At 42.2% G+C, this 26,940-nt stretch overlaps 1 protein-coding gene across 2 annotated transcripts in view; it reads right to left on the bottom strand.

Annotated features, from left to right (window-relative positions):
- srrm3 (serine/arginine repetitive matrix 3) overlaps window positions 1–26,656 on the bottom strand; it is a 57,746-nt gene extending 31,090 nt beyond the window's left edge. Inside the window, exons 1-2 of one of the 2 annotated variants that reach the window (XM_085364316.1) lie at window positions 26,364–26,656; window positions 9,902–10,003 (exon numbers count right to left, since the gene is read on the bottom strand). In XM_085364316.1, coding sequence (XP_085220442.1) covers window positions 9,902–10,003; window positions 26,364–26,653 — 392 coding nt within the window. In that variant the 5' untranslated portion in view covers window positions 26,654–26,656. The remainder of the gene's footprint in view (window positions 1–9,901; window positions 10,004–26,363) is intronic. The other variant, XM_085364315.1, reaches the window with a different exon arrangement.
- Between the last annotated feature and the right edge of the window lie 284 nt (window positions 26,657–26,940).

Here is a 26,940-nt window from a genome sequence, read left to right as displayed (position 1 = left end):
TACTAGAAAGTAATATTAAATAAATTCTAACAACAGCTGATCAAGCTTAAACGTGCAGCTGTTGTTTAGCGCGACATCCGCTGGTTTCCTCTTTCTGGCACAAAGTGGGCGATAAATAAACAAGAGAGAAAAGCCGATCAGCTGATCATTGATCAGTTTCATGATTGAAGTAGCAACAGGAGAGGGAGGGTGAGAGGATGAGAGAAGAAGAGGCAGCTGTGCAGCGTAATGACAGAATAACTCCAGCTTTGTGTCTTTTTTTCATTATAGCGAAAGACCAGGACAAACTACATCTCTTCTCAGCTCAATACGAAACGTGTAATATTTTCTCTGATTGAGGGACCATTCCATTTTTTTAAGGAGCCGTTGGCAACTCTACTAACTAACCTTATGAATAAAATAAAGTTCACTATAAGTTACATCATAGCACCCACCCAGCTGTATAAAAACTCCGTCAAGCTGGCTAGAACGCAGTACGAGTTATTGTAACTGACGGTAAAAAGTCAGCACAACGAAAATAAACTACACCTAAACTTGGTTTATATCTAACCCAGATAGACTGCAGGTCATAACTTCTTACCTGAAGTTCAGTTCACCTGACACTCGGACTGGCGGCTGCCTCGGGGCTCTCCTCCTCCCTCCCCTTCCCTCATCCACCTGCTGGCCTCTGTGGAAGCCCCGCCATAGCCACCACCAAACAACTGAGTTATTTTTACACATCCACCTGCATCTGGCCAATCCACCACCTCTCATTGTTCACCTCACTGTGCCCCCCCAGGCCACCCTGCTGGACACGCCACTGGTGTCAAGTATCTGGAAGGAGAGAGTGGAGCCAACACGAACAGGGAATGGGGTCTGGTGGTTAGTTGAGAAGACTTTGGCCTTTAATTGGCTGAGCACCACTAGGCACAGCAGGGATGCTAAGAACCAGCAGAATTACATCTGTGATGAACATGAGTTACAAAAATCAACTTAATTGGAACTCGCGCAACAAAAATATCTGCCTCAAACAGCAGAATTAAGTGAGGAGAAGAGGGTGTCAGACGACTCAGATGTTTGCATTAGAAAGTGAAGTTGAAAGTTTGCGAGGGAATATAGACTATAGATGATATTTTAAGTAAGCACCGCATGTTGATGGCACTCACACTTTCACTGCAAAAAGGCAAAAATAACTCACATTTTAACTCTGAGCTGAGAAGACACGCATGTACACAGAAACACATCGATACCCTGCAGTATTATTTTTTGGTTAGATTCACTAAAATCTCTGTAAAGTCTATATTTTTATTATTTAGCTTTTGAAATCCAGATGGTGTGGCCTCTCAGACTAAATGCAGGCTCCAGTCCAAGCCTCTGGTAATGTAATTGGCTTGGCCTTGGAGGAAGTGTTCGGATACTAGGCTTGTGCACATTCAGAAGCAGCTGCATACTCTTACTCCTTACCATCAATATTTTTCTAAAAAAATGCCATCACTCCACATCAGCCAAATACAAAATATTTAGCATGGCTGTATTAGGTAGAAACCTCTGGGAAAGAGAAATAAAGCCAAAAAACTAGAGTTTCTCTTAGAGCCACTTTAAGCAGCTGTAAAAGTGAGTCAATTCACACCGACGCTCTTGTTAAAATGCCCAACTGAAGTGATGAAACTGACATGTTTACAGCATAGTGGGGAGAAAAAAAAGATCTTGGCTCACCTTCATAACAGCTGTATGGGGGTGACTGTTTTTTTGGAACTGATTAATTTCACACTTTTAAGGCTTAAATGAGGTCCGCTGTAGATGATCGCTGAATGCTAAGTACTGCCTCTGCTAATTTGAGTAATTGGACTGGACTCATTGGTCATGTTAGAGCATTTTAATGGAGTTAGCTTACCAATTCAGATTGGAATGTGGTTTATTGTACTAAAAGCTTGATCAAAAACTTTGCAGTCCAGGTAAGTGAAATTCTACTTTTCTCTTTTTTCCATTTTCTTTCTTTTTTTTTTTTGTTTGTTTTTTTTACTTATCACAAAGTAACATTTCTCTTTGCAGTGCATCCATGCAGTCAATGGAGTCATCTTGATAAGCAAGTTTGCTAACATTAGCTAATAACTAGGGGTGCAACGATATTCGTATCGATATTGAACCGTTCGATACAGTGCTTTCGGTTCGGTACGCATATGTATCGAACAATATAACATTTGTAATTTATTTTATCAACTTTCCTTCTGACGATGCTGTCTGTGTTGAGCGCTCAGTGAATCTGCGTTCGACTACTCCGCCTAGGCTGCACTGTCGAGCGCAGATCTACTGAGCGCTCAACACAGACAGCATAGTCAGAAGGAAGAGCGCAGGGCAAGCTAGCAAGACAGAAGTTAAGCTCTCCAGATCTGGCGTTTGGAATTATTTTGGTTTTCATGTGACGTATGACCCTGAAGGTCATGGACTAAAGTAAAACAGTATGTTGGATGTGCCGTGCAATGCTCAATTACATGGGTGGGAGCTAGTGTGTTAGCGCAGTTAGCTCGTTAACGTGTTGGCCGTCTAGCCCCATGCACGGGGCGATCGGCGGTAGCTCGTTAACGGAGATTTGCCGTGTTGTGGCGTTAAGGTCATTTCAACGAGATTAACCTGAAAGCACTAGTGGGAACACAACGAATATGACTGCACATTTACGCCGACATCATCCTAGTGCAAAGACAAAAACAACAAGCATGCTACTAACTTTAGCCGAGTCATTTAGACAGCTGTTAGCACATGATTCTCCTTATGCTGCTGAGAATATAGCCCAGAAGAAGCGGATAGTATAGCTTTTATTTTGGAAAGAGCCATTTCTCTGTAATAAACTCTCTTTTCCAAAGATGAGTGATTCCTCAATCAGATACAGGGCTTGCAATATCGCTAGCCCGACGTCCTGGGGCTAGCGATTTTTTTCAGTCGGGCTACCAAAATCTATCTCTGCCCTGCCCGTCGGGCTATTGTAGGAAGGAAAAATATATGTCAATGCTTTTGCATTCTTTCAGAAATGTAGCTGGGTAATTATGTCATTGGCATCGGTGAGCCACTGTCAATATGTGACATATTGAAATCGCGTTTGAATTTGCGCTTGTTTTTTTGCTTTCACTTTGCAATCACGCGAACTGTGTATAGAGAGCGACAGCACTGATCTGTGAGTGATGATAATTTGCGCACCAATTCCTCTGACATCGTCTTATTAATCGTTAGCTTACTATGCAAACATGACAAGTGAAATCTCCCGCAGCAAGCTTAAACATGTGAGAGGTTGATCGCGCAGAGAATCGCTGAGCTTATGTGAGTGCGTGTGTAAAAGCAGGAGGATATATATTTCATTTCTTCTGAGCCAAATAAGACAGGTCAGGGTGAAGAAGTCAGGGTGAAGAAGTGACAGCCAAAGAAAAGCTTACCACAAAACGGAGAAGTTATGACAAATCAGACTATAAGGCAAAAAGAAAGTGCAGCTTTATGGTTTCATGGACAAAAGAATTTCTGTGGCTGCAATATGACGAGCTAAATAACCAGGGCTGCACATAAGTGGTCCGCAGGTGCGCATTCGCTGTCAAAATAAAAAACACGCACAAGGGTTAGGGTTAAATTTAAAAACTGTACTTTTGAGTTAAAATATATATTTATAATTTTAATAAATGACAAATTAAAAATGCATGAACATTTTTTTGTATCGAAAAAATATCGAACCGTGACACCAAAGTATCGAACCGAACCGAACCGTGAATTTTGTGTATCGTTGCACCCCTACTAATAACCTAATATGCACTAATTATCTATTACAAAGCCAGATCTCGATTAACAACATCTGCACTGTGATTTAAAGTCGGATGTATTAATAGTAGGATGTGTTAATAACACAGCAGTTCTAATTGTTTGTGCTATAGGTGGCTGTAGCTCAGGTGGCAGAGCAGGTCAGCCACTAATCAGAAGGTCGGTGGTTCGATCCCAGGCTGCCTCCTGGCTGCATGTCAAATATCCTTGGGCAAGATACTAACCCCGTGTTTGCCTACTGGTGGTGGTCAGAGGGCCCGGTGGCGCCAGTGTCTGGCAGCCTCGCCTCTGTCAGTGCGCCCCAGGGCAGCAGTGGCTACAATGTAGCTGCCATCACCAGTGTGTGAATGTGTGGGTGAATGACTGAATGTAGTGTGAAGCGCTTTGGGGTCCTCAAGGGACTAGAAAAGCGCTATACAAATACAGGCCATTTACCATATTCACTTGACAAATTTCTTACTTCTAAAAAAAAATTATGAAAAAAACATCTCTAATGGGATTCACAGACTTTACCCATGACCCATGAGTGTGCTGACTCAGTTAGCTGAAGTTGCTTTAGATTCTTTTAAACAGGGACATTAAAATGTAAATAATTGTGAAAGATTCATAACAGCATGCGACTTCAGCATTACTTGCTGACTTCACATTCAATGTCTTGATTTAGTTTTTTCAAAGCAAAACAAAAAGAAATTGTTGCTTTAGCTGTCGGTGTTGCCCCCACAGGGCAGGAAAAGAAACTCGCTGCCAAAAAGAGCAATTAACAACAATTTAAACAATCTAGTGGTCCCCATGCTTAGTCATTAGTAACAAATCAACCAATTCCCCATCCTGTCTCTAGTTTCCTAATTTATACTATGCTCCATTATGCTGACGACATCTGTCCAGTCCAGACAGCGTTCCTATTAGGCAGATGAGTGAGTCTCTCTGCTGACCTGGTGAGGTAAGAGCCTCTCTAATTCAGCCACTGTCCCTGAGACTTGGCAGTGATGGACTATGGCCAAGGGTCTCCCTAGGGCTGTAGCACCAAGTAGTGCAACTCATTCATAGCCTCTTTCAGACAACCACTCTGCTCGTGAAGTCCTGCACATGTTTCTGTTGCTGCAGAGAGTTATAGTTTGTTATTCTGGGGAGGAGGCAGGTGGTGGCTGTATGGATTACTCTTCATTATATGTATGGGGGCAAACTACAAAGACTTTAGAGTTGTCATATTGAGATGAAAAGTTTACTGTGCTGGGATTTCTATAAGCCGAGCTGATTGATTAGATGGTCGTCGGGGAAAAACCTTAATCTTGTGGATGCACAATGTTTAGATAAGATATAACCACTTCTATACAAAATAAGATATATTTCTGTTTCCTAATAAGGAAAGGCTGGTCTCAGGTATTACATCAGATATTGAACTGCTATCTGAAACTGAGGGGCAGCCTTGGTAAGTAAGCACGAAAGGCTCTGAGAGGCTTTACATGCTGCATTCCTTGTCTCGCTCCACATTCCCATCCATTCTTCAGGAAATCAATGTGGGACACCAGTAAACAGAGTTATGAGGTAGCCACAGCTTACTGCTGGCTGTTTATTGCTAGTGTATTAAGCTACAGCTGATTTATCACATTCTGTCATTTTCTTTCCTCAGACTTCCTGTATCTCTTATCAATTTGTAATACCTTTTCTCAATCCAACCAACATATCTAATTGAGGAGTCAGATTAATTAAGGCATGTTAATGTCTAAAGAGGCATTTCACTTCAGCTTACTTCACACAGAGGTCTGCTTGCGTGTATTTTTTTTAAATCCTGGGTGAGCGAAAAGGATAAGGAAGAGTGGGAGGATAACAACCCTGCAAATTACAAGCCTCTTCAATTTTCCACATCAAGGCCTTTGTAGAGAGGGAATGTTGCAGAATTTCAGGCGAGCACAGACATCCTAAATTGACCTGACTCACAAGTGCCCTTGAGAGTGAACTACTGTGAAAAGCAAAGCATGCAGAGTTTCCTGTGTCTTTATAGTTTGCCGTCTTTGGACCATAAAGGTTCATCTCATTCATCTTACTGTACATCACGGCTGTGGGTAACTCCTCCTCCCCAGCCTTCTTTTTCATTTCACTGTGGTTTAGTTAAACGTCAGACAACAGCTGACATGCAGAGGAGGGAGAATCATTAATCGCGACTGCGAGACAGGAAGCATGAGCGTCATTAACAGTCATTAGTTCAGAGACAGCAGGACAGGTTGCCACCACAACCATGCCTCTCTCCATCACTCACAGGTTCAGAACACTGAGTCAGGAATGCCTCCACACCCACATCCTGCTGTTGCCATTCCTCCCGTATTTCAAGGTTCCAGCCTTTGTGATTGTGTCTTTCTGTGACGGGGACAAAGTCTTTTTACACATTCATTCATTTTGATTGCTTTAATTCCGTCTTTGCTTGCCTCAGAAGAGGCACTCTCCCTCCCACCTTGCGCTTAAAGCTTGAACGAGGCTTAGCACTAAACAAATTGACAATTATCATGCCAATCTTCGCCTCATTGGCTTCCAGCAGAGTTTGGAATAGACTTTAAAATGCTACTGATTATTTTCAAAGCACCAGGGTTTTAACTATTCCCTGTGTATTCACAGAAAGGCAGTGCCAGTCAAAAGCCATTAAAATTTATTGCACTTTTGCAATTACGGTCCATGTTCTTTGGAACCAACAGCTTTCAAGGTATTATTTGAGTTGCAGGCCATTTTTCATGACCTCTTTTAAAATCAATTTCTGTTAGCATTTTAGCTATTTATTGCTGCCTAGTTATAGTAGTTTCATTTATTATGAAGCATCTGCATTCATTTTCTAATCAATTTATCATCAAGGATGATGCCTAATGACTTTGCTAACAATGTGTTTGCGAACAAAAAATGGAGTTGAGATAGGCTGTGAAAGAATATAAATACATTCTTTGGTTATGCATGGACAATCCTCTGAAAAAACAATGAAATATATAAATTTTATGCAGAAACATCCACCCCTCTCCTCTCTTCTTCTCTGACCCGACTGGCACAAGTAGCTGTTAAACATTATTGTACAAAGACAAAGATTTATAGCTTAAGGGCAAATTTACAATGCAAGGCAACCAGAATTGCATAAAATTGATGAGAGGAGAAAATTCTGCTTATAATTTACGGACAGTGGCCTAATTTATGAAAATGTACAAAGTCTCTCTACAGAGAGAGGAGCAAAACAGATCTATCAGAACTGGGTGGGTACTGTGTGTGTGGGGTCTTGGAGGTCGAGTTTTTCGGGTCGAGTCTCTGTAATAAACATCCCATTTAATAAACACTAGAAGAGGATTTTAGGTAGTGCCAGACATGAACAGTTAGGGCATCACTGGGCTTCATTTTTGGGATTTTGAAGACCGATACCATTTTTTTTCTATCACACATAAAGCATAAATGGGTTTAACATTTGTTAGGTGTAGTTACTGCACTTATGATTCTTTACTAAGATAATATGATAATGTTGCAAAAACTGGCACAAGTTACCCGTTTATGCTCTGTCTGACTCTGCAGGTTGCTGTGCTTGTGCCATTCCAAACAAGATGTTGCCAGCAGTGTAGTTGCAGACTGCCCTCAGGCCATTTATCTATCCACTTTCTTCCACTTATCCAGAGCCGGGTTGTGGGGAAGCAGCCTTAACAGAAAAGCCTAATCCTCCCTCTGCCCAGCCACCGCCTCCTGCTTATCCAGGGAACACTGAAGTGCTTCTGGTCCTGGGTCTATGCGCCCCCAGACACCTCACCCAGGAGACGCCCAAGAGGCATCATTCTTGTCAGTAGAGCTGGGCGATAGAACGATAACGATATGTATCGCGATATAACTTTTTCTCGATAGAAAAATCAAACTATCGCGATAGACCTCGCCGCTCTTGTCCTCTTAAAAAAAAGAAAAAAAAAAAGAAAAGAACAGCCAATCCAAATTACGTAGCGCAGAGCCGAACCAATCACAGCCGCAGCGTCACGTCACGTGACTTGTTACGTGCAGCACAAGTGCCAAGCCGCACATGTGTATTTGTTTGGGAAGCAGCCAGCCACCGTACCGCCCGGGTAATGGAGGAAATGAGTGTGCCGACTACAAAAATCAACCGAGCGTGACCGAAGGTTACCGAAGAGAAAACAGATGATGGTTCCAATGCCGGAGAGATTGTCGAACGGAAGAGCCATAGAAGTTCCGTAGTGTGAAGGTATTTCGGCTACTTCAAGTCTGACAAAAAACAGAGTAGCGTGCACTGTAAATTGTGCCGAAAGCAAGTCTGGAAATACAATAAACTGGTGCGTGCGCTACGTCCACATGTACCCGGGTATTTTTGAAAACGCAGATTTTTCTATGCATTTGCACCTTTCGTCCACACGTACAGCGTTTTTGGTCACTGAAAACGAAGATTTTTGAAAACTCAGTTTTTGCCTTTACGTGTGGACTAGAAAAACGGAGAAAACGCAACATCAAAGGTGTGCGCATTTTTTGACGTCACACTGTGCGCCATGTTATTGTTTCGGTGAAATGAATTTCTACAATACTGTTACTGTTAATTCTACTCTCTGCAGTGTTTAAATGCTTACATATACACACAGTTACTGTCCCTCCACACATGCGACTCGGTTCTGCTTCTATGCCCCAGCTTTGTTTACTTTTTCCCACCGAGGCTTCTAGACTTCTGATTGGCCAACATTTCTGCACGGTTAGGAATCTAGCTCCACCTGCTGCTTTGGCATGTTCATAGCAGCGTTTTCCTTCATTTCTCCCTTTATGTGTGGACGGGATTATTTTTTAAAACGAAAACGGAAAATCTCCGTTTTCAAAAATAATAATAATAATGATGGATTGGATTTATATAGCGCTTTTCAAGGCACCTAAAGCGCTTTACAATACCACTATTCATTCACTCTCACATTCATACACTTGTGGAGCTAAGCTACAGTTGTAGCCACAGCTGCCCTGGGGCAGACTGACAGAAGCGAGGCTGCCATATCGCGCCATCGGCCCCTCTGGCCATCACCAGTAGGCAAGTAGGGTAAAGTGTCTTGCCCAAGGACACAACGACCAGGACAGAGAGCCCAGGGATCGAACCGGCGACCTTCCGGTTACAGATGCGATTCCCAACCCCCTGAGCCACGGTCGCCCCTACATACCCGTGTATGTGTGGACGTAGCCTCAGTCTCTGACCGGAAGCGCTAATTCGTCATTCGGCTTTTGTCAGACTAAAGTAACTGTTAAAACTGTTTGAAAAGCTAAGCTATACAACAAGGAGAGATTGAGAATTTCCTTTTGGTTCTCAGTTTATTTGATATTGATAAAAGTTAATCAATTTTGTCTGTTCTTCTGTAAAACAAACTAAGCTTTATTTTTAGAATTAATATTTTGTTTCTAAGTGGAATTGACAATTTAGTAGTCTGTTTCGTTTGTTCTATTTTAAAACTTAAACGCTTTAGCGACTGCCTTTTGTGTAGTTTGCAATATTTGCCTTTATTTATCTGAAAAAGTCTCATGTTCCTTAAGTACATCTTCCCTGTTGAACTTATTATGGGAAATAAATATTTAAATAAAAACAAGCTGCTGATTATTTCACATTTTACTTGTGAGCAACGGCACATTTAAATCTTACAAATATAGTTATTTGGGTTATATCGTGATAGATATCGTTATCGCCTGAAATGAAAAAAACATATCGTGATATGAAAAAATCTTATATCGCCCAGCTCTACTTGTCAGATATCTGAACCACCTGAACTGGGTCCATTAAATGTGGAGGAGTAGGGCCTCTACTCTGAGCCCCTCTTGAATGACTGAACTCACTCAATCTCTCAGAGAGAGGCCAGCTACTTTTCAGAGAAAGCTCATTTCTGTCGTTTGCATCTTAGGTATCGTCACTACTCAAAAGTGGTGACCAAATTCACGTAGTGGTCAAACTGTGTAACATCAACACTCATACCATGGCTGAAGGGCGTTTCTCCCTTCTCTTCCTTACTTTTTACATTTGCATTTATCTGTGGTTATAAATGCAGATGCAGCTGACTGATGATTTTAAACTAGTGTGCACCACTAGGAAATCTGACCTTCTAATGCACGTGTCACAGATATCAAAGCTGACGACGTAACTTACATTGGTTGTGTGTGGGAGCCTTCTCTGGTGATAACGCCTTCTTTGTCCATCAGCATTTGTCTGAATGTGCTTACTTTCTGTCGGATTTCTTCTTCTGTGTACCTGAGGATAAGAAAACACAACAGTTAACAGAGAAGCAAACACATGTTCATCAGTAATCCGCAGCTTTAAATAGCGGGTTCAGCAGTCAGCGAACAAGGATGAATCTGAATTCTTCTCAGTGTTAACCAGAGTCTATGTGAAGGTCTGTGAACAGTGACACGGCAGCCTTTAATAACAGCACCGATTGCAGCAGAGGAACTGGCAAAACTAACTGTTATCTGTCATAACTGCCAGAAGCTCGCGTAGGAGGCGTGTCGTGCCCCGCTATCACACAGAGTCAGAAAAAATGGCAAAGGCTGTCTTCTGACTGCATCCTGACCAAAAATTACACTCAGCCAAATTATGCACATTCTGATGATTCACTGTCAACCTCTCTGGTCCCAGGCGGGCCAGTACTGCATGTTTTATTCTGCAAGTGAGCACCGGGACTCGCAACTGAGCTGAGAGTAACTGCAAGCAGCTTGTGGAGCTCTCTATCAGCTGACACAGACAGAATAATGAGGATCTCTGCAGAGGCACAGAAAAATCAATTACTGTCTCGGTCATATTGTAGATTTGTATTCATATTTTTTAATCTAACATATTTGGCTTTTTTTTTTTTAGATGGCTGTGGCTGTTAGTAGGGGCAAAAGAAGAGGAGCAAAATGATCAGTGCTGTAATGACGCTCTAATTTCATTGTGAATGTAACAATACAAAATGCACAGAGTAAATCAGAAAGGCAAAACTGTTTATGCATACAGCTTTAGGCTACATCCTCCCAGTCTGTAAATTTCACAAGCAGCAGCCACAGTAGCACTACAGGCTGCCTCTGTAGGAGCAGTGACAGCTCTACAGTGGAGACAGTAATAATTCAACTAGCCTATCTGAACAAGTCCCGTTTTAATCTACAGATACTCATAGATCAGCCGTGCAAGAACATGTGCTTGACAGGACATGGCTTCTTAATTTCACTGCGCGCCGAAGCCCATCTCCCGGTAAATTCACACCAACTTCTAAACCATCTCCAAGTTCAGCTTGGGCTGTGGTAATGAGCTGTAATGAGTTATAGAGCCAGAGAGAAGGTTGGAGGTGGGAGTGAAAAGGGAGAGAATTAATAAAGCTGTGAAATGGTGGCCGAGAGCCAAACATCACAGAGGAAGACTGACTGGGACCCACTTGTATTAATAAGCAACTATAATGTTTATGTCACGTTGAACAATGAAAGAGATCCAGCACTGTGCTCACACAGAAATCCACCGAGATTTACCACACAGCTAAAAACACAGATACTTGCCTTGACCGTAAAACTGCATTCATTGTGTCTTTGAATCTAAACCTACTGGTGTGTGGTGTTTTCATATTTGGTGATTGGCCAATTAGAGCAGGGCGATATTGCCAAAAAAATTTATCACGATATATATTTGAAAATTTGCGATAACGATATAACTGACGATATAATTGATGCGAGACAAAATACAACTCCACAACATTACTAGCACAAAAAGACAATCTTCCATTTATTTTCACTTAAACAAGAAGCTGGTTTTTATGTACATTAAAGCTTTATAAAAATGTAACAGTGCAAATGCAAATTCCTTGCTGAAAGTTTAACCAAAAGGCATTTCCAGTAGAAATGGGCTGACATATCCTGAGCATAACCATGTATAATATCCACTGAAGTTAAAAAGAGGTGCTTTGCAACATTAAACTGCAGTGTGCAGTACGTATTTTTCGGACCATAAGGTGCACGGGATTATAAGGCACATTAAGCGAAACAAAGCAGTCAGATAAATCAAACTTTAGCAAACTCATTCTTCTTGCTTCCTCCACTTCTGTACCATTGGTTCATTAATGTTGAATTCTCTGGCAGCTGCTCTATTCCCATGTTGTTGCAGTATATTAATGACTAACCTCGTATTGTGGATGGATTATCTCAGTTGTTCTCCTGACTGAAGTTTGGTCCGTTTACAGCATCCTGCCATGCGATTGCATTTGTCTCTAACTATCAGGAACCTTAACGTTAACTTTTATAAGTGGAAAAGTGTTAAGTGTTCGTCCTCCAGCTTCACCGTTTATGTTATGCTAACGTAGCTGTGTCGCTAGCGATCACGTAGCACATCATTATATACCAGCTAGCCCAACTTCAGTAACCCTACAAACGTCACTGCTGTTTAGTTTCCTGTCTTCATTTATGTTGGAAGTGAAAGCAGAGCTGTACGTTTGAATTTTTTCAGAAATCTCTCAGTCAGAACATGCAATATCATGCTTAGGTAACTAGCGAGCTAACTTCCGCTAGCTTCCTGTTAACTTCTAACTCCGTTAAATGTAAAAAATTTTGTTTTCATGGATGCCTGGAAGTTAAACTTCATAGTTACACCTGGTAAAGCAGCAATGCTGATCGTTTTATTAAAGATGAAAGAATTTAGACAGTTTTTAACTCTCAGTGATGCTGCAGTGTTCGTTTGACCTGAAGTATACGGAGTTTAGGACCCAGATTACTCCCAGATTTAAGAGCATCTTAGTCTGACAAATACGACAATAACGACGGCCGCTTGCATGTTCTGCAAAAAAATGTGCTTTGTCGTGTATCTGACGGACAAACACCAAACCAGTTCCACATCACTGAAGTTGCACCATTTTTACAAACCAATTCTGGTTCATCTGTTTCACTCAACAATCGGCCATGTGCGTATGAAAACAAAGGCACTGCACATGTGCGTTTTACTCATATTCTATCGCGATATTTAATTTTCCTATCGTTGTCTAACATTATACCTGTCACGGTCTGCAGTAGTGATGGTAAATTTGATTCTTTTTACTGAATCGAGTGTTAATGAGTCACTCACCAAAGTGAATCGGGAGTTTTGAGTCATTTGATTCACTGAGTCAGTTGACCAGAGAGTGCAAAAATTTTACATTTTCACTCAAACTTAATTTGTTTCCCTTTTCATGTAAATCCCACTGCTAAGATGGATGATTAAAAAAAAACAAAAAACTATTTTGTAGAGAAAAAAAGAGCAAAAACATTTCTAAAATTAAGCAATTTCCTATCAAAATTGCTTAATAAACATTTATTTTGTTTATTTGTATTTTATTAGTATTTTCCTTAAGTGTGTCAATTATATATTTTCTTATCTAAATGTCCACTGCGCTGTGAGCCAGGGGGCGGTAATACGCCTTAACATTGGTTGCCAACCAAGAAGAAGAAGAAGCTGTGAGCCAGGAGGGAGGGGGTGAATGAGTGATTCGCTCGCTCGCTCTATGATTCAGCACAGGAGGGAGGGGGTGAATGAGTGATTCGCTCGCTCGCTCTATGATTCAGCACAGGAGGGGGTTAGTGAGTGAGTGAGTGATTCGTTCGCTCTATGATTCAGCACAGGAGGGAGGGGGTGAGCGAGTCCTGAGTGATTCGCTTATGCTTATGATTCAGCACAGGAAGGGAGGGGGTGAGTAGCTCAAATGTGTTGTTAGCATGTTAGCAGCGCGATGCTACTCTGAACCGAGGAGCTATTTTCTTGATGTGAGCTTCTACTCAGGGTTTTTTCTGCCAGTTCAGGGCAGAAATGCTTTTGTTACGAAACTGGCTGTTGTTTTCCCCCCCACAATTTTAATTATAAGCTAGATATATTTCTACTAATGGAATTAGTTTGCTAACAGCAACAGGGACGAGTCAGTGAGTCAGTTGGGCTTGTGAATCATGATTCACGAGTCAGTAAAGTGATTCTCGAGTATTGAACGATTCGTTCACGAATCGAACATCACTAGTCTGCAGAGACAGGCCGTGCGGTGGTGTGTGTAATGGACCCAGGTGCGTACACAAGTGAGTAGACGGGAGTGAACTTAACAGAAAGCAAGCCTTTATTATGGCTGAAGACAAAGTGTACAAACAAAGCAGGGATAGCGTGACTAGACTATAACTAAACTGGGAAAACTAATACTGTGACAAACTAAGAAAACTCAGAGACTATGATGGTCACTGCAAAGACTGACCGTGAAAACATGGTGGTGCAAATGAATACAGAAGATACATGGAACTCAAATACTGGGTCGCTTGACCCCAGACCATGACAATACCGGTATTACCATGAACGGTATAATATGGCCCAGCCCTACGGCCAATTAGTGCTAAGTAACAGACTAATAAAATACTAGAATTTCAATCCTGAAATCTAAAGGACAACCTTCCTGCAGATGGTCTGTACCACACTGCAAGCCATAATAATTGTAAGATAATGCTCCAAAAGGCACCAGCAGCACAAAGATAATAGATTCAAAGATTCAAGATTCAAAGTGTTTATTGTAATGTGTACAGAAGAAATAGCATTTCTCTGTGCAATGAAATTCTTCCTTTGCTGTCCATACACAAATGCCAAGTTGGGTAGAGTTGAAGCAACAAGATAAATAAGGATAAAATAAGACAAGACATTACGATAAAAAAGATTAAAAAAAAAAGCATAAAAATAATGAAAGATAAATAAATAATTACAAAAATAAGTAAGTAAAGACAAGTGAGGTATGTGCAAATTGCAATTGTGGTAGGTCAGCTGTTCAAGAGTCTGATAGCAGTGGGGAAGGAGTTGTTGAGCCGGGCCGTTCTGGATTTCACACGTCTAAACCTTCATCTCGAGGGCAGAAGTGTGAACAGTCCGTGTTGAGGGTATGTGGGGTCTTTGAGGATGGAGGCAGCTCAATAGAAATCAATAGATTAATTGATTTCAATTAGAATAAGTGAAGCCTACCAGTAATCAGTTTCAACCTCCTGTGATGGCACAGGAAATCAAACCAGCCACGTCCCTAACCAGCCTTAGGAAGTCACTGTGGAGTGGAAATATGGACATTACTTTTATTTTATTGTATGAAAGGATGAGAGAGAGATGGTAGCACAGAAACTACGCCCAGTACAGAAACAATAGCATTATGCTGGCATCAGAGCTTTGGCTCTTTGCAATCATCTGCACAGGTGATCATATAGCTGTGGATGCCAAAACGAGCCTGAACTTCAACAGGTAACAGAAGCAGTGATGAGTAGTCAGGCTTCAAACCTTCATATATGTATCCTCATTAGGAAACTAAGACGACAATGTGCCTCAGGCCATTCCTAAGGTTTTTTCTCCAGTGAATAATTAAGTAACGTAGTGCATTAGTTTTAAGAAAAGTAATGGGTGATGTGTAATACAATATTTATTTTAGTAATGATGTCAAATCGAAAAGAGCCAGCTGAGGAGGTTCGGGCATCTGACAAGGATGCCTCCTGGACGCCTCCTGGGTGAGGTGTTCTGGGCATGTTCCACTGGGAGGAGGCCCCGGGGCAGACCCAGGACACGCTGGAGTGATTATATCTCTCGGCTGGCCTGGGAACGCCTTGGTGTTCCCCCGGATAGGCTAGAGGAGGTGGCTAGGGAGAGGGAGGTCTGGGCTTCTCTGGTTAGGCTGCTGCCCCCGCGAACCGGCCCCGGATAAAGCGGAAAAAGATGGATCGATGGATGGATGGATGGATGATGCCAACATTGTTGGCCTACCTATCTTTGTATGCAACATATTGATATTTTATCATTCTTCTCATGTTTGTGTGCAAGAAAGCAAATAAGCGCATTTCAAAAACATAATACCATCCCTGCTGCAGGAGTTTACAAAAATCATAATTTGCACCAATGAAAGCTGTTAGATCAGTGTATTTAAAATCTAAAAATAAAATTTCAAAGGAGCTTTCGTAGAGTTTCAGCATGCCGATACATCAGAATTTTTTGTAAGTTTGAACACTGATATTGGCTGATACAATAAAGGGATGGTACAAACTGTGGTATGACTTACGACTTTCTGCAGTTGCATGCATTCATTAATCCACACAGAAATCACAGAATAAAATAGGTAATATTTTTTCTTTCTGTTTGAAGCTGAATGCAATCCAGTGGTATTTGTCACTGTTTATAGACTGTTAATGTATAACTGAAGACATAAGATAACAAAGCACAATATATAAATAAAACAGGGTAAAAAAAAACACCTAAAAGGTGTGAGCCGAAGTAAAAGGGTAGAGATAGCGCTTTAAGTTTGGCTTTAAAAGTATTAACATTCTCTGCTGTCCTCAGGTCTTCCATTAGAAATTTTTTTTATTTTTTACAGTGGATGGATGGATGGATGGACCTCAGTAACAGAAATAGGTTCATCTTTGCCTCAAATGCATCTTGTGGCAGAACCATTTTCCCAAACTGGATTGTAAAAGGATTCAGTGGCTCATTTCAGCGTGGAAACAGCATTAATCAGATGAGTGTTTGCGTTCTCAGATTAAATATAGCTGCCAACGCCATGTATTCTGAGCCACTTGCTATCAGTGCCCTGATGGTGCGGAGAATGAGATTAGGAAAAGTGCGATGGAGAGCTGAAATAGCTGGAAGATGGCCCAGCAGAGAAGAAGCCATTCGGTGTGACAGCGCCATCAGGTCCTGCTGTACGGCAATCTGTCAACCCAGCAGCTGTCAACACAGCACAATGGAGGCCACAAAGATACAGTTTATATTCATGGCTTTCCATTCATGGCTCCGGATCCATCACCATACATTAGCCACTACGTGACAACTCTACAGCGGTCCCAGTGTTCTCCCAGCTGTCTGCTGCAGATCGAAGAAGAGTGTATAAGCGTGGTGGGGGGAGTGAATGTGTGCTAGCCCAAAAAGAGGCCACAGCCAAAGTAAGCCATTCTCCTTCATATTGTGCTGATCATATTGGTGATGGTGACTGATGCTACTCAGGTACCTTAGCTTAAGCAATAAAATAATAGTTTGAACTCATCAAGCTGAAGTGCTTAATGACATACAGTACTGTGCAAAAGTCTTGACCTACCTTACATTTCTTTATATTTTGCTACCAAGGAGCAGGTCTTTTTTTGAAATTGCCTTTGAGCCCATAAACAGGAAACAGAAAAAAGTCTGAGGATTGGACTGGATAACTTCTCACAACTGTACATACTATGTAACTCCATTTATTTTTGCATGTTTCAATAAATCGTTTTACCTATTTCCAATTTTTCTAGTAAAATATAAAGAAATGAAAAACCTGCAGACCCTCTGCTTCCCTTTCTGCCCCCCCCCCACCCCACCCCACCTTCTCTTTCCTCCTGCTGAATTGCTCTATTCTGAAGCTCAGTGCAGCTTCACAGTATGAAGCACAGCAAAGGCAATGTTTGATCGGTCTAGCTTACAAACCAAAGTCTGAGAGTGTGTACACAGCAGTGGTGATGCTTTAACAAAGAGCCTGAGATTTTAGAAGTAGGGGCTTGCAGAATCTCAGACAGCACCTGAATCACACAGCACCTGAATCCCTCCTGGAAACTAGTGAGTGGTGGGCGCTTAAAGAAAGAAGTTAAAAACTCCTTTTTAAATTACCAGACTTCTGTGCTGCATTTCAAGAGACAGACAAAAATCTATTGTGAGCTCAGATCAATCAGTGTAAACAGCTACTTACTAGATATTACTAGATGTTTGTCAAAAGCTTTTAGACTGAAACAACACATTCCTTCTCTCTACACACAATTAGCCCTTCTTGCAGCTGTGAAGGTGTAGCTAATTTCTTCCTCACACACCATCTGTTCTGACACAGTGCTGAGCAATGGCTGGTCACTCCCAGCCAGGCTGAGCAACACGGAATTCAAATGACTGTTTAACTGAGCATGTCGCTTGTGTATTTTCATCTCTCTGCATATATGAATATGAGGTGAGACCGTCCAGGAGCCAGTTAGCCAAGTTGATGCAAACGAAGGCCATCTAGTGAAGGCCCATTGCCTATGGCAGACCTTCCCAAAGTGTGGGAACTGCCCCCCTGCAGAGCCATTGCAGGGGGGGGGGCGTGGTATGAAAAGGAAAAAAAAAGGGAAAAAAAGCACTTGGACACTGCTAGCATAATGGACAGGTTTTTGACGGGGCTCCCACAGAAACGCAAAGCAGGAGATGAAGCATCGCTGAATATGTTTCCAAACCAACTTCATTCTAAGCCAAAGACTAGAAAATATGGTGAAGCATATCTTCCCTTTGGCTTCACCTGCACAAGTGCCAAAGTAGGTCTCCCCTGCAGAATTGATTTTCCCTTCGTCGGGAGCACGGGCTGGGCTCTTCAAATCACGGACAAACAGTATCCCACATTCTTGATTTTTAGTTCACAAACACTTGTTATAATAACTAACTACTCCTGACATTTTGGAGATGTTAGCTCTTTATACTGTAAAATTAAACTGGGATAAAAATAATATCAGGCTGATCCTGCCACGATTTGTTCCCCCGGTTGTGAGAGTTGAATGTGAGTAGGGATGGGTATCGTTTAGGTTTTATCCGATACCGGTGCCAAATCGGTACTTTTGAAACGGTGCCGGTGCTTAAACGGTGCTCGAACCGGTGCTTAAAGAATGGAGAACACAAACTTTGTCCAAAAACCTCTCATGTTCAGCTGGTTTTTTTTGTAAAAAGATAACAATGTGTGCCTTTTCTGCAGCTATGTGGCATATATGGCATCACTCTTGGCTGGAAGCAGTGCTTAAACAATGGAAAAAACACAAACTTTGTCCAAAAACCTCTCATGTTTAACTGTTTCCCACTTTTTCTTTGGTCATTTTAGCCTTTTTGGCCAGGGTGAAGGGAGTATCTGCCATCAAACAAGAAGACAGCCGCATGTAGCTATGATGATGTTTGCTAGTTCACCTTACATGCATTAATGTAATAACGTGGTTAGCCTACTCAACGTAAATTACATACGAACAACATGAAGCTACTCATGCAGAGAAGAACGGCTGCTGCTGCATCATCATCCTCATCATTTCTGCTACACTGGCAGGGCTAGGGGCCAGGACTCTATTCTTCGGGTTTTTGGGGGATGTTGCTCCGGGTCCGATAACTGGCAACCCACCCGACGTGCACGGTGTGAGGTCTCGCAGCAAGCTATCAAATACGGCGCATTTCTCGGCTTTTAAAAAATACGCTATGCGTCGCCAGCTGTTTAATCGGATTCTTGGTGTGACCTCCTTTGACAGTATCACAGTATCAGCTTAAAGCACTTGTTGCAGGCTGCTGAGTTTGCATATTTTGCTGTGAAGTACAGCCAGACTTTTGACCGCTTCGCCTTGGACATTTTTAATCTGTAGCTCTGCTCTAACTGAACGTACGTACCTGGCCCCGCCTACTATCCTCGGAAACGTAAAATGATTGGCTAGAAGTGTATCACAGCTCAGGGAAAAAAAAGCACCGAAATAAAGCACCGAAATGTGCGCTGCTTTTCGGTCTGGTTACTACCGTTTATGTCAGAACCGGTGCCATCATGGCACCGGACACCGGTACCCATCCCTAAATGTGAGAGTGAATGAATAGTGGCATTGTAAAGCGCTTTGGGTGCCTTGAAAAGCGCTATATAAATCCAATCCATTATTATTATTATTATTACTGTTAATCTGAATATCTGCCATTCTGCAATTCTTCTCATGTAAACAATAACGTGGCGCACAGCGTGACGTGAAAAAAGGCACATATCTTTGACGTTGACAAACTCTGTATTCCTTGTCCACACGTGCACGTAAAAAAGGAGTTTTAAAAAATCTCAGTTTTCTGTGATTCAAAACGGCATTAACATGTGGACGAAAGGTCCAAACCATAGAAACAGCTGCGTTTTCAAAAATACCCGTGGACATAGCATAAAAGAGTTAGTAGTTTATCTTCTTACTACCTGTAATTTATTGCAGATTACTTGTATTTACTTAATTGTTTACTAAATGTTTGAGGTGCGAAATAAACCGCAGTGGAGCAAAATATGGGTGTGTGTGGTTACAGGATGTGTTTGGGCGTGCATGTGTGTGTGTGTGTGTGTGGGGGGGGGGGGGGGGGACATTTTTCTTGTAAAACAAAGGGGGGCCTGGCAAAAAAAGTTTGGGAACCCCTGGCCTATGGCATGCAAACTTCCAGTGATTTGGGCGGAAACAGACAGGGGACATCGATCAGAGCGAGAGGCCTGCCCGCCACCCAGCAATAAAAAAATCACCACGATTAAAGATCTTGATTAGAGTGATTAAACAGCTCTGAGCACTTACAGGTTTCACTCATTAACTCACGTTCCTGGAAAATGAATAGCTCTGGCCCCTAGACTGTCCTTATGTTGATAGTCATCGATTTGATGAGGAGTGCCTTTGCGTGAAGTGCCCGTGTTCTCATTCCTGACTGCTGGCAATGTCTCCGACTTTGTTATCTGAAGAGCTTTTCTCTACAAGTCGTCCCCAGGTGCTGCTATATGCCTATGAAACTTTTCAGCCATCAATTCTGATGCAAAGCTACAGAAAAAAAAGCGATGCCAGTGTAGTTAGTAAGATTGAATGGCTCTGGGAACATGGGAAACCAAACCTGAACACCCCCACATTTCTATTTCAGGGGTAGAATTAAAATGACCTACGGAGTGCCACAGTGAAATAGTTTAACTCTCAAGTGGAGAGAGGCTTTTCAATTGATGCTCTCTGCAGCCATAAATTTTCTGTTAGATAACAGATTTAACATAAACCAGAGAGAATGGGCAGCAAAGAACAAGTACACCTTTTTCCCACTTTATAAAGATGCCCTCTTCACCTCCTCCACAGTGTAAGCAGCTCAATGGCTGGAGCAGCACAATCCACCATTTCTGATTGCTCATCTTCTCCTTTCTACAACAACAGGTTTTGAAGTTGTTTTGTCTAGCACAGACCTTCTTTATTGCCTTGAGAGCCCCTCTTGTTACAATTTATAAAATGGGCCATTCACCCTGAGATGTTTTCCCATCCAGTGTTTTTTTTTTTTTTGGTCTTCCAGGACACACACTTATCGTCTTGTGTCTTATGACGCAGGCTTTGGCTTGCAGGAAAAGCTCCATCAGAGCAGAGAGAGATAATTATTTGCTCTGGCCTCAAAGGCTCTGAGAGAAGCTCTCTTAATAAGATCCGGGCTGCTCACATCTCTTGCAATTAAAAAAGTGTCACTGTAGATGTTACATCACAATGGAAGCAGCCAAAACGCTCCAAGTTCGCTCTCAGCTAATATAAAGCTTCCTCTTCTTACTGTTCTGCCTTGGGTCACTTGTATGCCTGTATCAACATATAATACTCAAATTTAGCTGTGTTGTTCCTTATGTTGTTTATGTTGGACCAGACCTCTCTACTTGACTTTAAAACAGATATTCATTTTTCAATACACAAGCGCATCTATTGTTTCTGCTTGGCGAAGCGGTAAGACATATTTCTTGCACCGGCATCTTGGTGCATGCACAAGCCTAGCACACACTTTCAACGTTATCTTGGTGTCTCTCAACATTCATATGTACTGACACATATATGGAGCTTGGAGCTCCTGTGTGGGTTTTTTGGGTGTGTGTGTGTGACCATGTAGTTTGAGTGAAGCCTGTGAAGAGAGCTCATTAAAGGCTCAGACACCACAGGAGTTCAAACCATGCATGATTATTATGCCTCGGTTAGCATGGAAAAACACCCCTGAAATAGAGTCTGGACCCTTGCATACAGAGCAGCCACTGTGATCAAAATCATTCAGCCAGGCGTATTATTATGTGGCACCTAGAGCTGATTAGAAGTAGACACTACGCATTAGTTTGACATATTCAGTACATCAATATTCTTTGATGGGAGACGGATGGGATGCTGATAGAGCTTAAGTTATGTTCTATCGCCTACAGGAGCTACTCTAACAGACCGTGCCTCTTGTGCTCTTCCAGACATATGTCACATATATGATATATGTAACCTCTAGCCCATCTCATATACATGAAAAGGCGATGCACCATGCAGTGATGGAGCACTCAATGTACCAATAAATGCGAGATGCTGCCAAGCCTTGGGTAGCTAAATGAATGCACTCGCTGAGCCTGTCTAATTGGCTCCCGGGGTGAGGCCATCACTCACGACAGACCATTTATCCTGGGTTTATCTTCGGAGAGGAGCTGGGGGCTGTGCGGAAAGGGAGGAGGGGAGTGTCTTGCCATGTGCTGGCAAAGCTAGGGAAATGGGATGGGGGGTGCTGCCATCCAACCTTCCCCTGAGCCTAATCCTTCACCCCGTCCTCAGTCAAAACCAGGATTCGAGGGTGACGTGGCTTAAATCCACTACAAATGAAAACAGACTCCAGCCACCATCTTAATTGTGTCTAATGCCTGGCATTGCTCTGCCTCTCTATCCCTGTGTTTCATCCCCTGCTCTATCCCTTAATCCTGCACACACGCTCTCTCATTTAAAGAGGCACATTAGAAATTGGAGAGGCACGGGTAGCTGTGCTGAGCCAAGCTGCCAAATGGGATTCTCCTTTGATTATAGCTTAACAAGATGAGTTGAGTCCATCCAGGGCTTGCTTTAACACTCAGCTGAGTGGTCGCCATCCTTCATGTGCGACCGTGTGCCAGCCGAGGCCGTGCAGTCAGACGAGCACAGTGGAGCCCGTCAGTGCGAATGTCTTGTCTCCTTGCGTGCTGTCATCATTTGCCAAGCTGCTGCGTGCCACTACACCACTCCAGTAGACATTGTGGCTCTTTTCTCAAACTGGGACCTATTACATCTTCTCCAGGCCAGGAGATGAGTAGACCTTGACAGATGGCAAGTGTGTAACCCCCTCTGTCTATCCTCAGTAGCTGTCCTTCAGCTTCATCAATCTGCTGTGGCTTTACTATTACCCTACAGACTTAATGAGACCTCGCAGGCTGACAAGAGCAGTTACGCTCAGGGAACGAGGGACGAGCACAAAAATGAGTGGCAGTACAATCCAGCTTCACCTTAAAAAAAATAAAAATAAAAACCACCCAGTGCATTGATTTAATTCATGTAAATACTTAGCCAGATAAAAGATTCCTCACTCTAGCATTCAAATGTGCCTGCCACCTCTCATATCAACACTAAGCCCCCCCAAAAAAACAAAAAACAAAAAATCCCTCTCTAATTCGATTGCCTTTCATTCAATTGGATCACTCACCCCTAATACATCATGGATTAGTCAGCTTTCTGTAAATGACAAATGTGATGTGAGTAAAATGTCACGAGGTATCAGTGGGAAAGTGAGTTTTCTCTGCACTGACACAGGATCACAGAGCTCATCATTAATTATGGTCTCGCCTGGAGTTTGGCTGCGAGCTGTAGTTATTCAAGCAGCAGTGTGCATGTGTGTACAGTATGTGTGTGCGTGTGTGAGCAAACACGCCAGGGAGAAGCACTGAGATTGTTGATAAGGGCTGTCTGCCATCTCTACAGTTTCCATGGTTCTTCCTAACTTTTGCTGGATGCTAATGAAATGGACTCGGCTGGGCTGTCCTGCGTTCTGAGCTAACTATCCCTATGGCTGTAACACATTTAGCTGAGTAAAATTCAACTCAGTGGCAACATTGGGAAGCAGAAATGGGTGGGTGATTGAATTGCTACATCTCTATGGCTGTATCCCAATTCAGGGTCTGCAGCCTAAAAGTACGCAGCCTTAACGGCCCACAAGGGCCGCGTACTCAAAGACCGCTAAGGCCGGAAGTGCGAGGCTTGTAAAATGGGACGGTCTAGCCTCCGTCGCGCTGCCCAGGTTGCCTAGCAACGATGATACTAACAGCTGGAAACGTTTCATACAGCTTTGTTTGACAGAAATGAAGGAGAAAATCTTTTGTTCATTTGTTTGTTTGTTTCTACATGAGCTTTGATCATTCTCTGTAAGATTAAGGTCAGCTATTGGACGGCGTATATTTTAAAGTAAAGGCTTTAAAACCAAGTTAGTACAAACGTCACTAATGTCACATAACTTTGCCGACATGTGGCCAACAGTAATGTTTTAATGGTCTTTCTTATTAAACATTTGCACATAAATAAGTGACATAATATTCAGTACTTACTCAAAGTTTACTCTTCGGGCGCCCCTCATCCGCCGTTTTTTTCCGGCAAAATTATCCACACCCAGCGCTATGCATTCTGGGATATGTTGGGCCACGAAGTCTACACCACCACATCCTTAAAATTCAGGGAAATGAAGGACACATTTGAGGCCGCATTTCGAGCAGCCCTTGAATTGGGACAACCTTCGTCGCGTCGCTGTGACATAATCGGCCTTAAAATGCGGCCCATAAGGCTGCAGACCCTGAATTGGGATGCAGCCTATATGCATGCATGATTACCTTCCCTAACTAACTCCCACTGTTGGCTTGGGAACAGTGTACAATCCCCTGGCACCCATGACAAGGCCCTTCAACACCTCCCTGTGTCTCCACAGGCACCCAACCAGAAATCAGGAGACCTTAAAGCAAATACATGATTCTTCGCTGGGCTGCTAATTGTTAATGCTGCCAATTATGTTAACTGGGGCACCCGGCCAATCAGGAAGCACCCAGGTCCTGCACCCTGAACCCTTCTTATGCCAAGAAACAGTTATCTTTAGCTCTATCTTTAGAGGTTTCAGAGCAACCTCTTACAAGAAGGACTGCAGTTTAATTCAGTGTCTCACAATAATGCCTGTTTTAAAAATGAGAATAAAAGAATAATATGATTCAATTGTGTCACGACAGAGCACTGTGACTGATAACATTTCCAAAGCATGCTGATAAAAGTATAAAAACACATTGTTATGCACCATTTCCTCACAAAAACACAGCTCCTTAAGTTTACTCCACTCTTCCAGAGAGAATAGTTTTTTTTTTCATCCTCCCAATATTATGATGAAAATGACTTCTGGCAGGTTACGGTGTCTGAATGTAATGTTCTGGTGCAGCTTGTGAACTCAGCACCCCTACAGGTACATACCTGTCAATGTCAGGCTCTGTGCTACACAAAAGCCTTTATGGCTTGCACTCCAACCAGCATCCCAATAACTGCATTGTGAAAAACAGATAAACAACTACCGTTTCTCTGAAAAAGGTAATGTCAGTTGACATCAAAACCCAAGAGCAACTCTTTTTTTTCCATCCGACTTGCCTACGCAAGCATTTCAGATTGGACTCTAGTTTGAATACACATGCATCACATGTGGGCTTCCTTACAAAGCCAAACACAACCTTTCGCTCAGCTGAATCAAGAGCAGTTCCACTTTTATTTGTGCGTTTAGCTCACAAAATTGTCTCCCATGATTTAGAAGACATAGCTCATATTGCCAACCTGCTGCCAGCATATCGAGTCAAATTACAGGACTTGGAAAAAAATAGCAGCCAAGAACAAGAGCAGCTAAGTACTGTTGCAGAAATAATAAAGAAATGCTTCAACACGAAGGGAGATAATTTAAAAAAAGAAAACTTGGATCAATATAGATTGCTGGATTCAAGGGGTAAGGCTTCAGCCACACAGGCCTAGAGACCTCTTGGCAATCTCTGCTCTTGGTCTTAAAAAATTAATTTGTTTTAAATTTCAGCCATTAGTAAGAAAATTGTCCAAGAAAAACATGTATTGAGCTGAAAATAAAATATCAACTACATTGTAGTATTCTCCCATCTAATAGCTCTATGATATTTTTTGGCCCCAGTCACAAAGACCTAGCAACCAGGTGGTGAGTGCATAACAACCGTAACTAGGGAAAAATTATATTTATATTGGTTGGCAAGTGACTGCTGCCTTTCACAAATTAGTTTGCTCATAAGGAGATTGCCGCAGTTGCCTGCAGTTTGCATTAAAGATGGCAACGTTCCGACAAACACTAACTGGCCAATGAGCACTAAGCTAACTGACCAATGAGCAGTAGTAAAACTTGAAAAAAGTGCAATGCAAGCTGGAAGTGGAAACAATTTTCCCTCAAAGTCAAAGTTGTGCCTTACCACTGAAACTGTAACTCTTCTGCAGGTAATATTTTAGTTTGACTTCAACAGATGGCTTCCTTGGGGAATTTTCTTACTAACGACTGAACCTTCTAACAAATAAGCCCAGTGCAAATCAATAGACCAAATATTAAACTTCTCTTTGATTAGGTTTAGATTGAGTTATTTCTTTATTAATGCAACTTTGTAAATGCTTAAGGCACTGTAAGCCTAGCAAATCAGCTCCCAGTCTAGTTTAATAAATCTAGTTGCCTCGACAACTCTGGTTTTATTCATGCTACACATGTGACTAACTATGAATGCAAGCACATTCTTACCCGTAACCTTATTTATTTAACCTTATTTCTATCTTCTGTTTTGTAATCTGTGTAATCTGTGCTGTCTAAAAATTACTTTAGTGTTAACCATGGCAACCTAAACTTACTCAGCTCTTCAAATAACTTAAAAAAGGTCTCCAAACAAATTAAATTATAAATAAAGGACTATAATAATATAACACTCAGGACTATCATTGTACCCTATATAATCATTCCCTCAGGGTCAATAATCAAGTTATTTTCGACCAACTTAGTACTGTTATCTTATCTGTTGTTTTTTTACTATTTGTTCTTTACTTACCCTTGCTCCTCCATCATCTCTTGGAGCTCCATACATTTGAGCTCCACCCTCCTCTTCCTCTCATGGTCCAGAATTTCTCTGTGGGGCTTCTTCACCAGGACAGGCTCTGCTTTGGGCTCCTCCTCCTCCTCCTTAACTGACTGCCCCTCTTCAGTTTTAGCTTGCAGCACTGTAGTTGCAGTTGGCCCTCCAGATCCTACAGCTGTTCCCGCTCCTGCTCCAGGGACAACCGGCTGGGCCAAACCGTTTGCACCATCTTTCGGAGACAGCACCCTTGTTGCATCATACATGATTACTGAATCTGTCGAGACAGAGATGAAGAGACCAAAGGTTAACGGAGAGAGGGGATGAGAGAAGCTGTCACTTGTGGGTCTCACTCACATTAATCATTTAATGTCAGATCTTTCCCTTGTTTTGGGAGGTTCTCACTCAGTGGGAGTAATCTTTATACATTTAGTAAAAAAAAATCCCCATCAAAGACCATTTTGTACCCATCTCTAAATGTTGTCAGTACATCACACTATCTGAACCAGCAGTAAGCCACAAACATTCTGAAACTGAAAGGTGAGCGCTTCAT

Source organism: Diplotaxodon limnothrissa, linkage group LG10, assembly GCF_057381915.1.
Source record: "Diplotaxodon limnothrissa isolate DT_005_m linkage group LG10, D_limnothrissa_male_GT1.1, whole genome shotgun sequence".
NCBI lineage: Eukaryota > Metazoa > Chordata > Actinopteri > Cichliformes > Cichlidae > Diplotaxodon > Diplotaxodon limnothrissa.
This window is presented reverse-complemented; position numbering and strand designations above follow the sequence as displayed.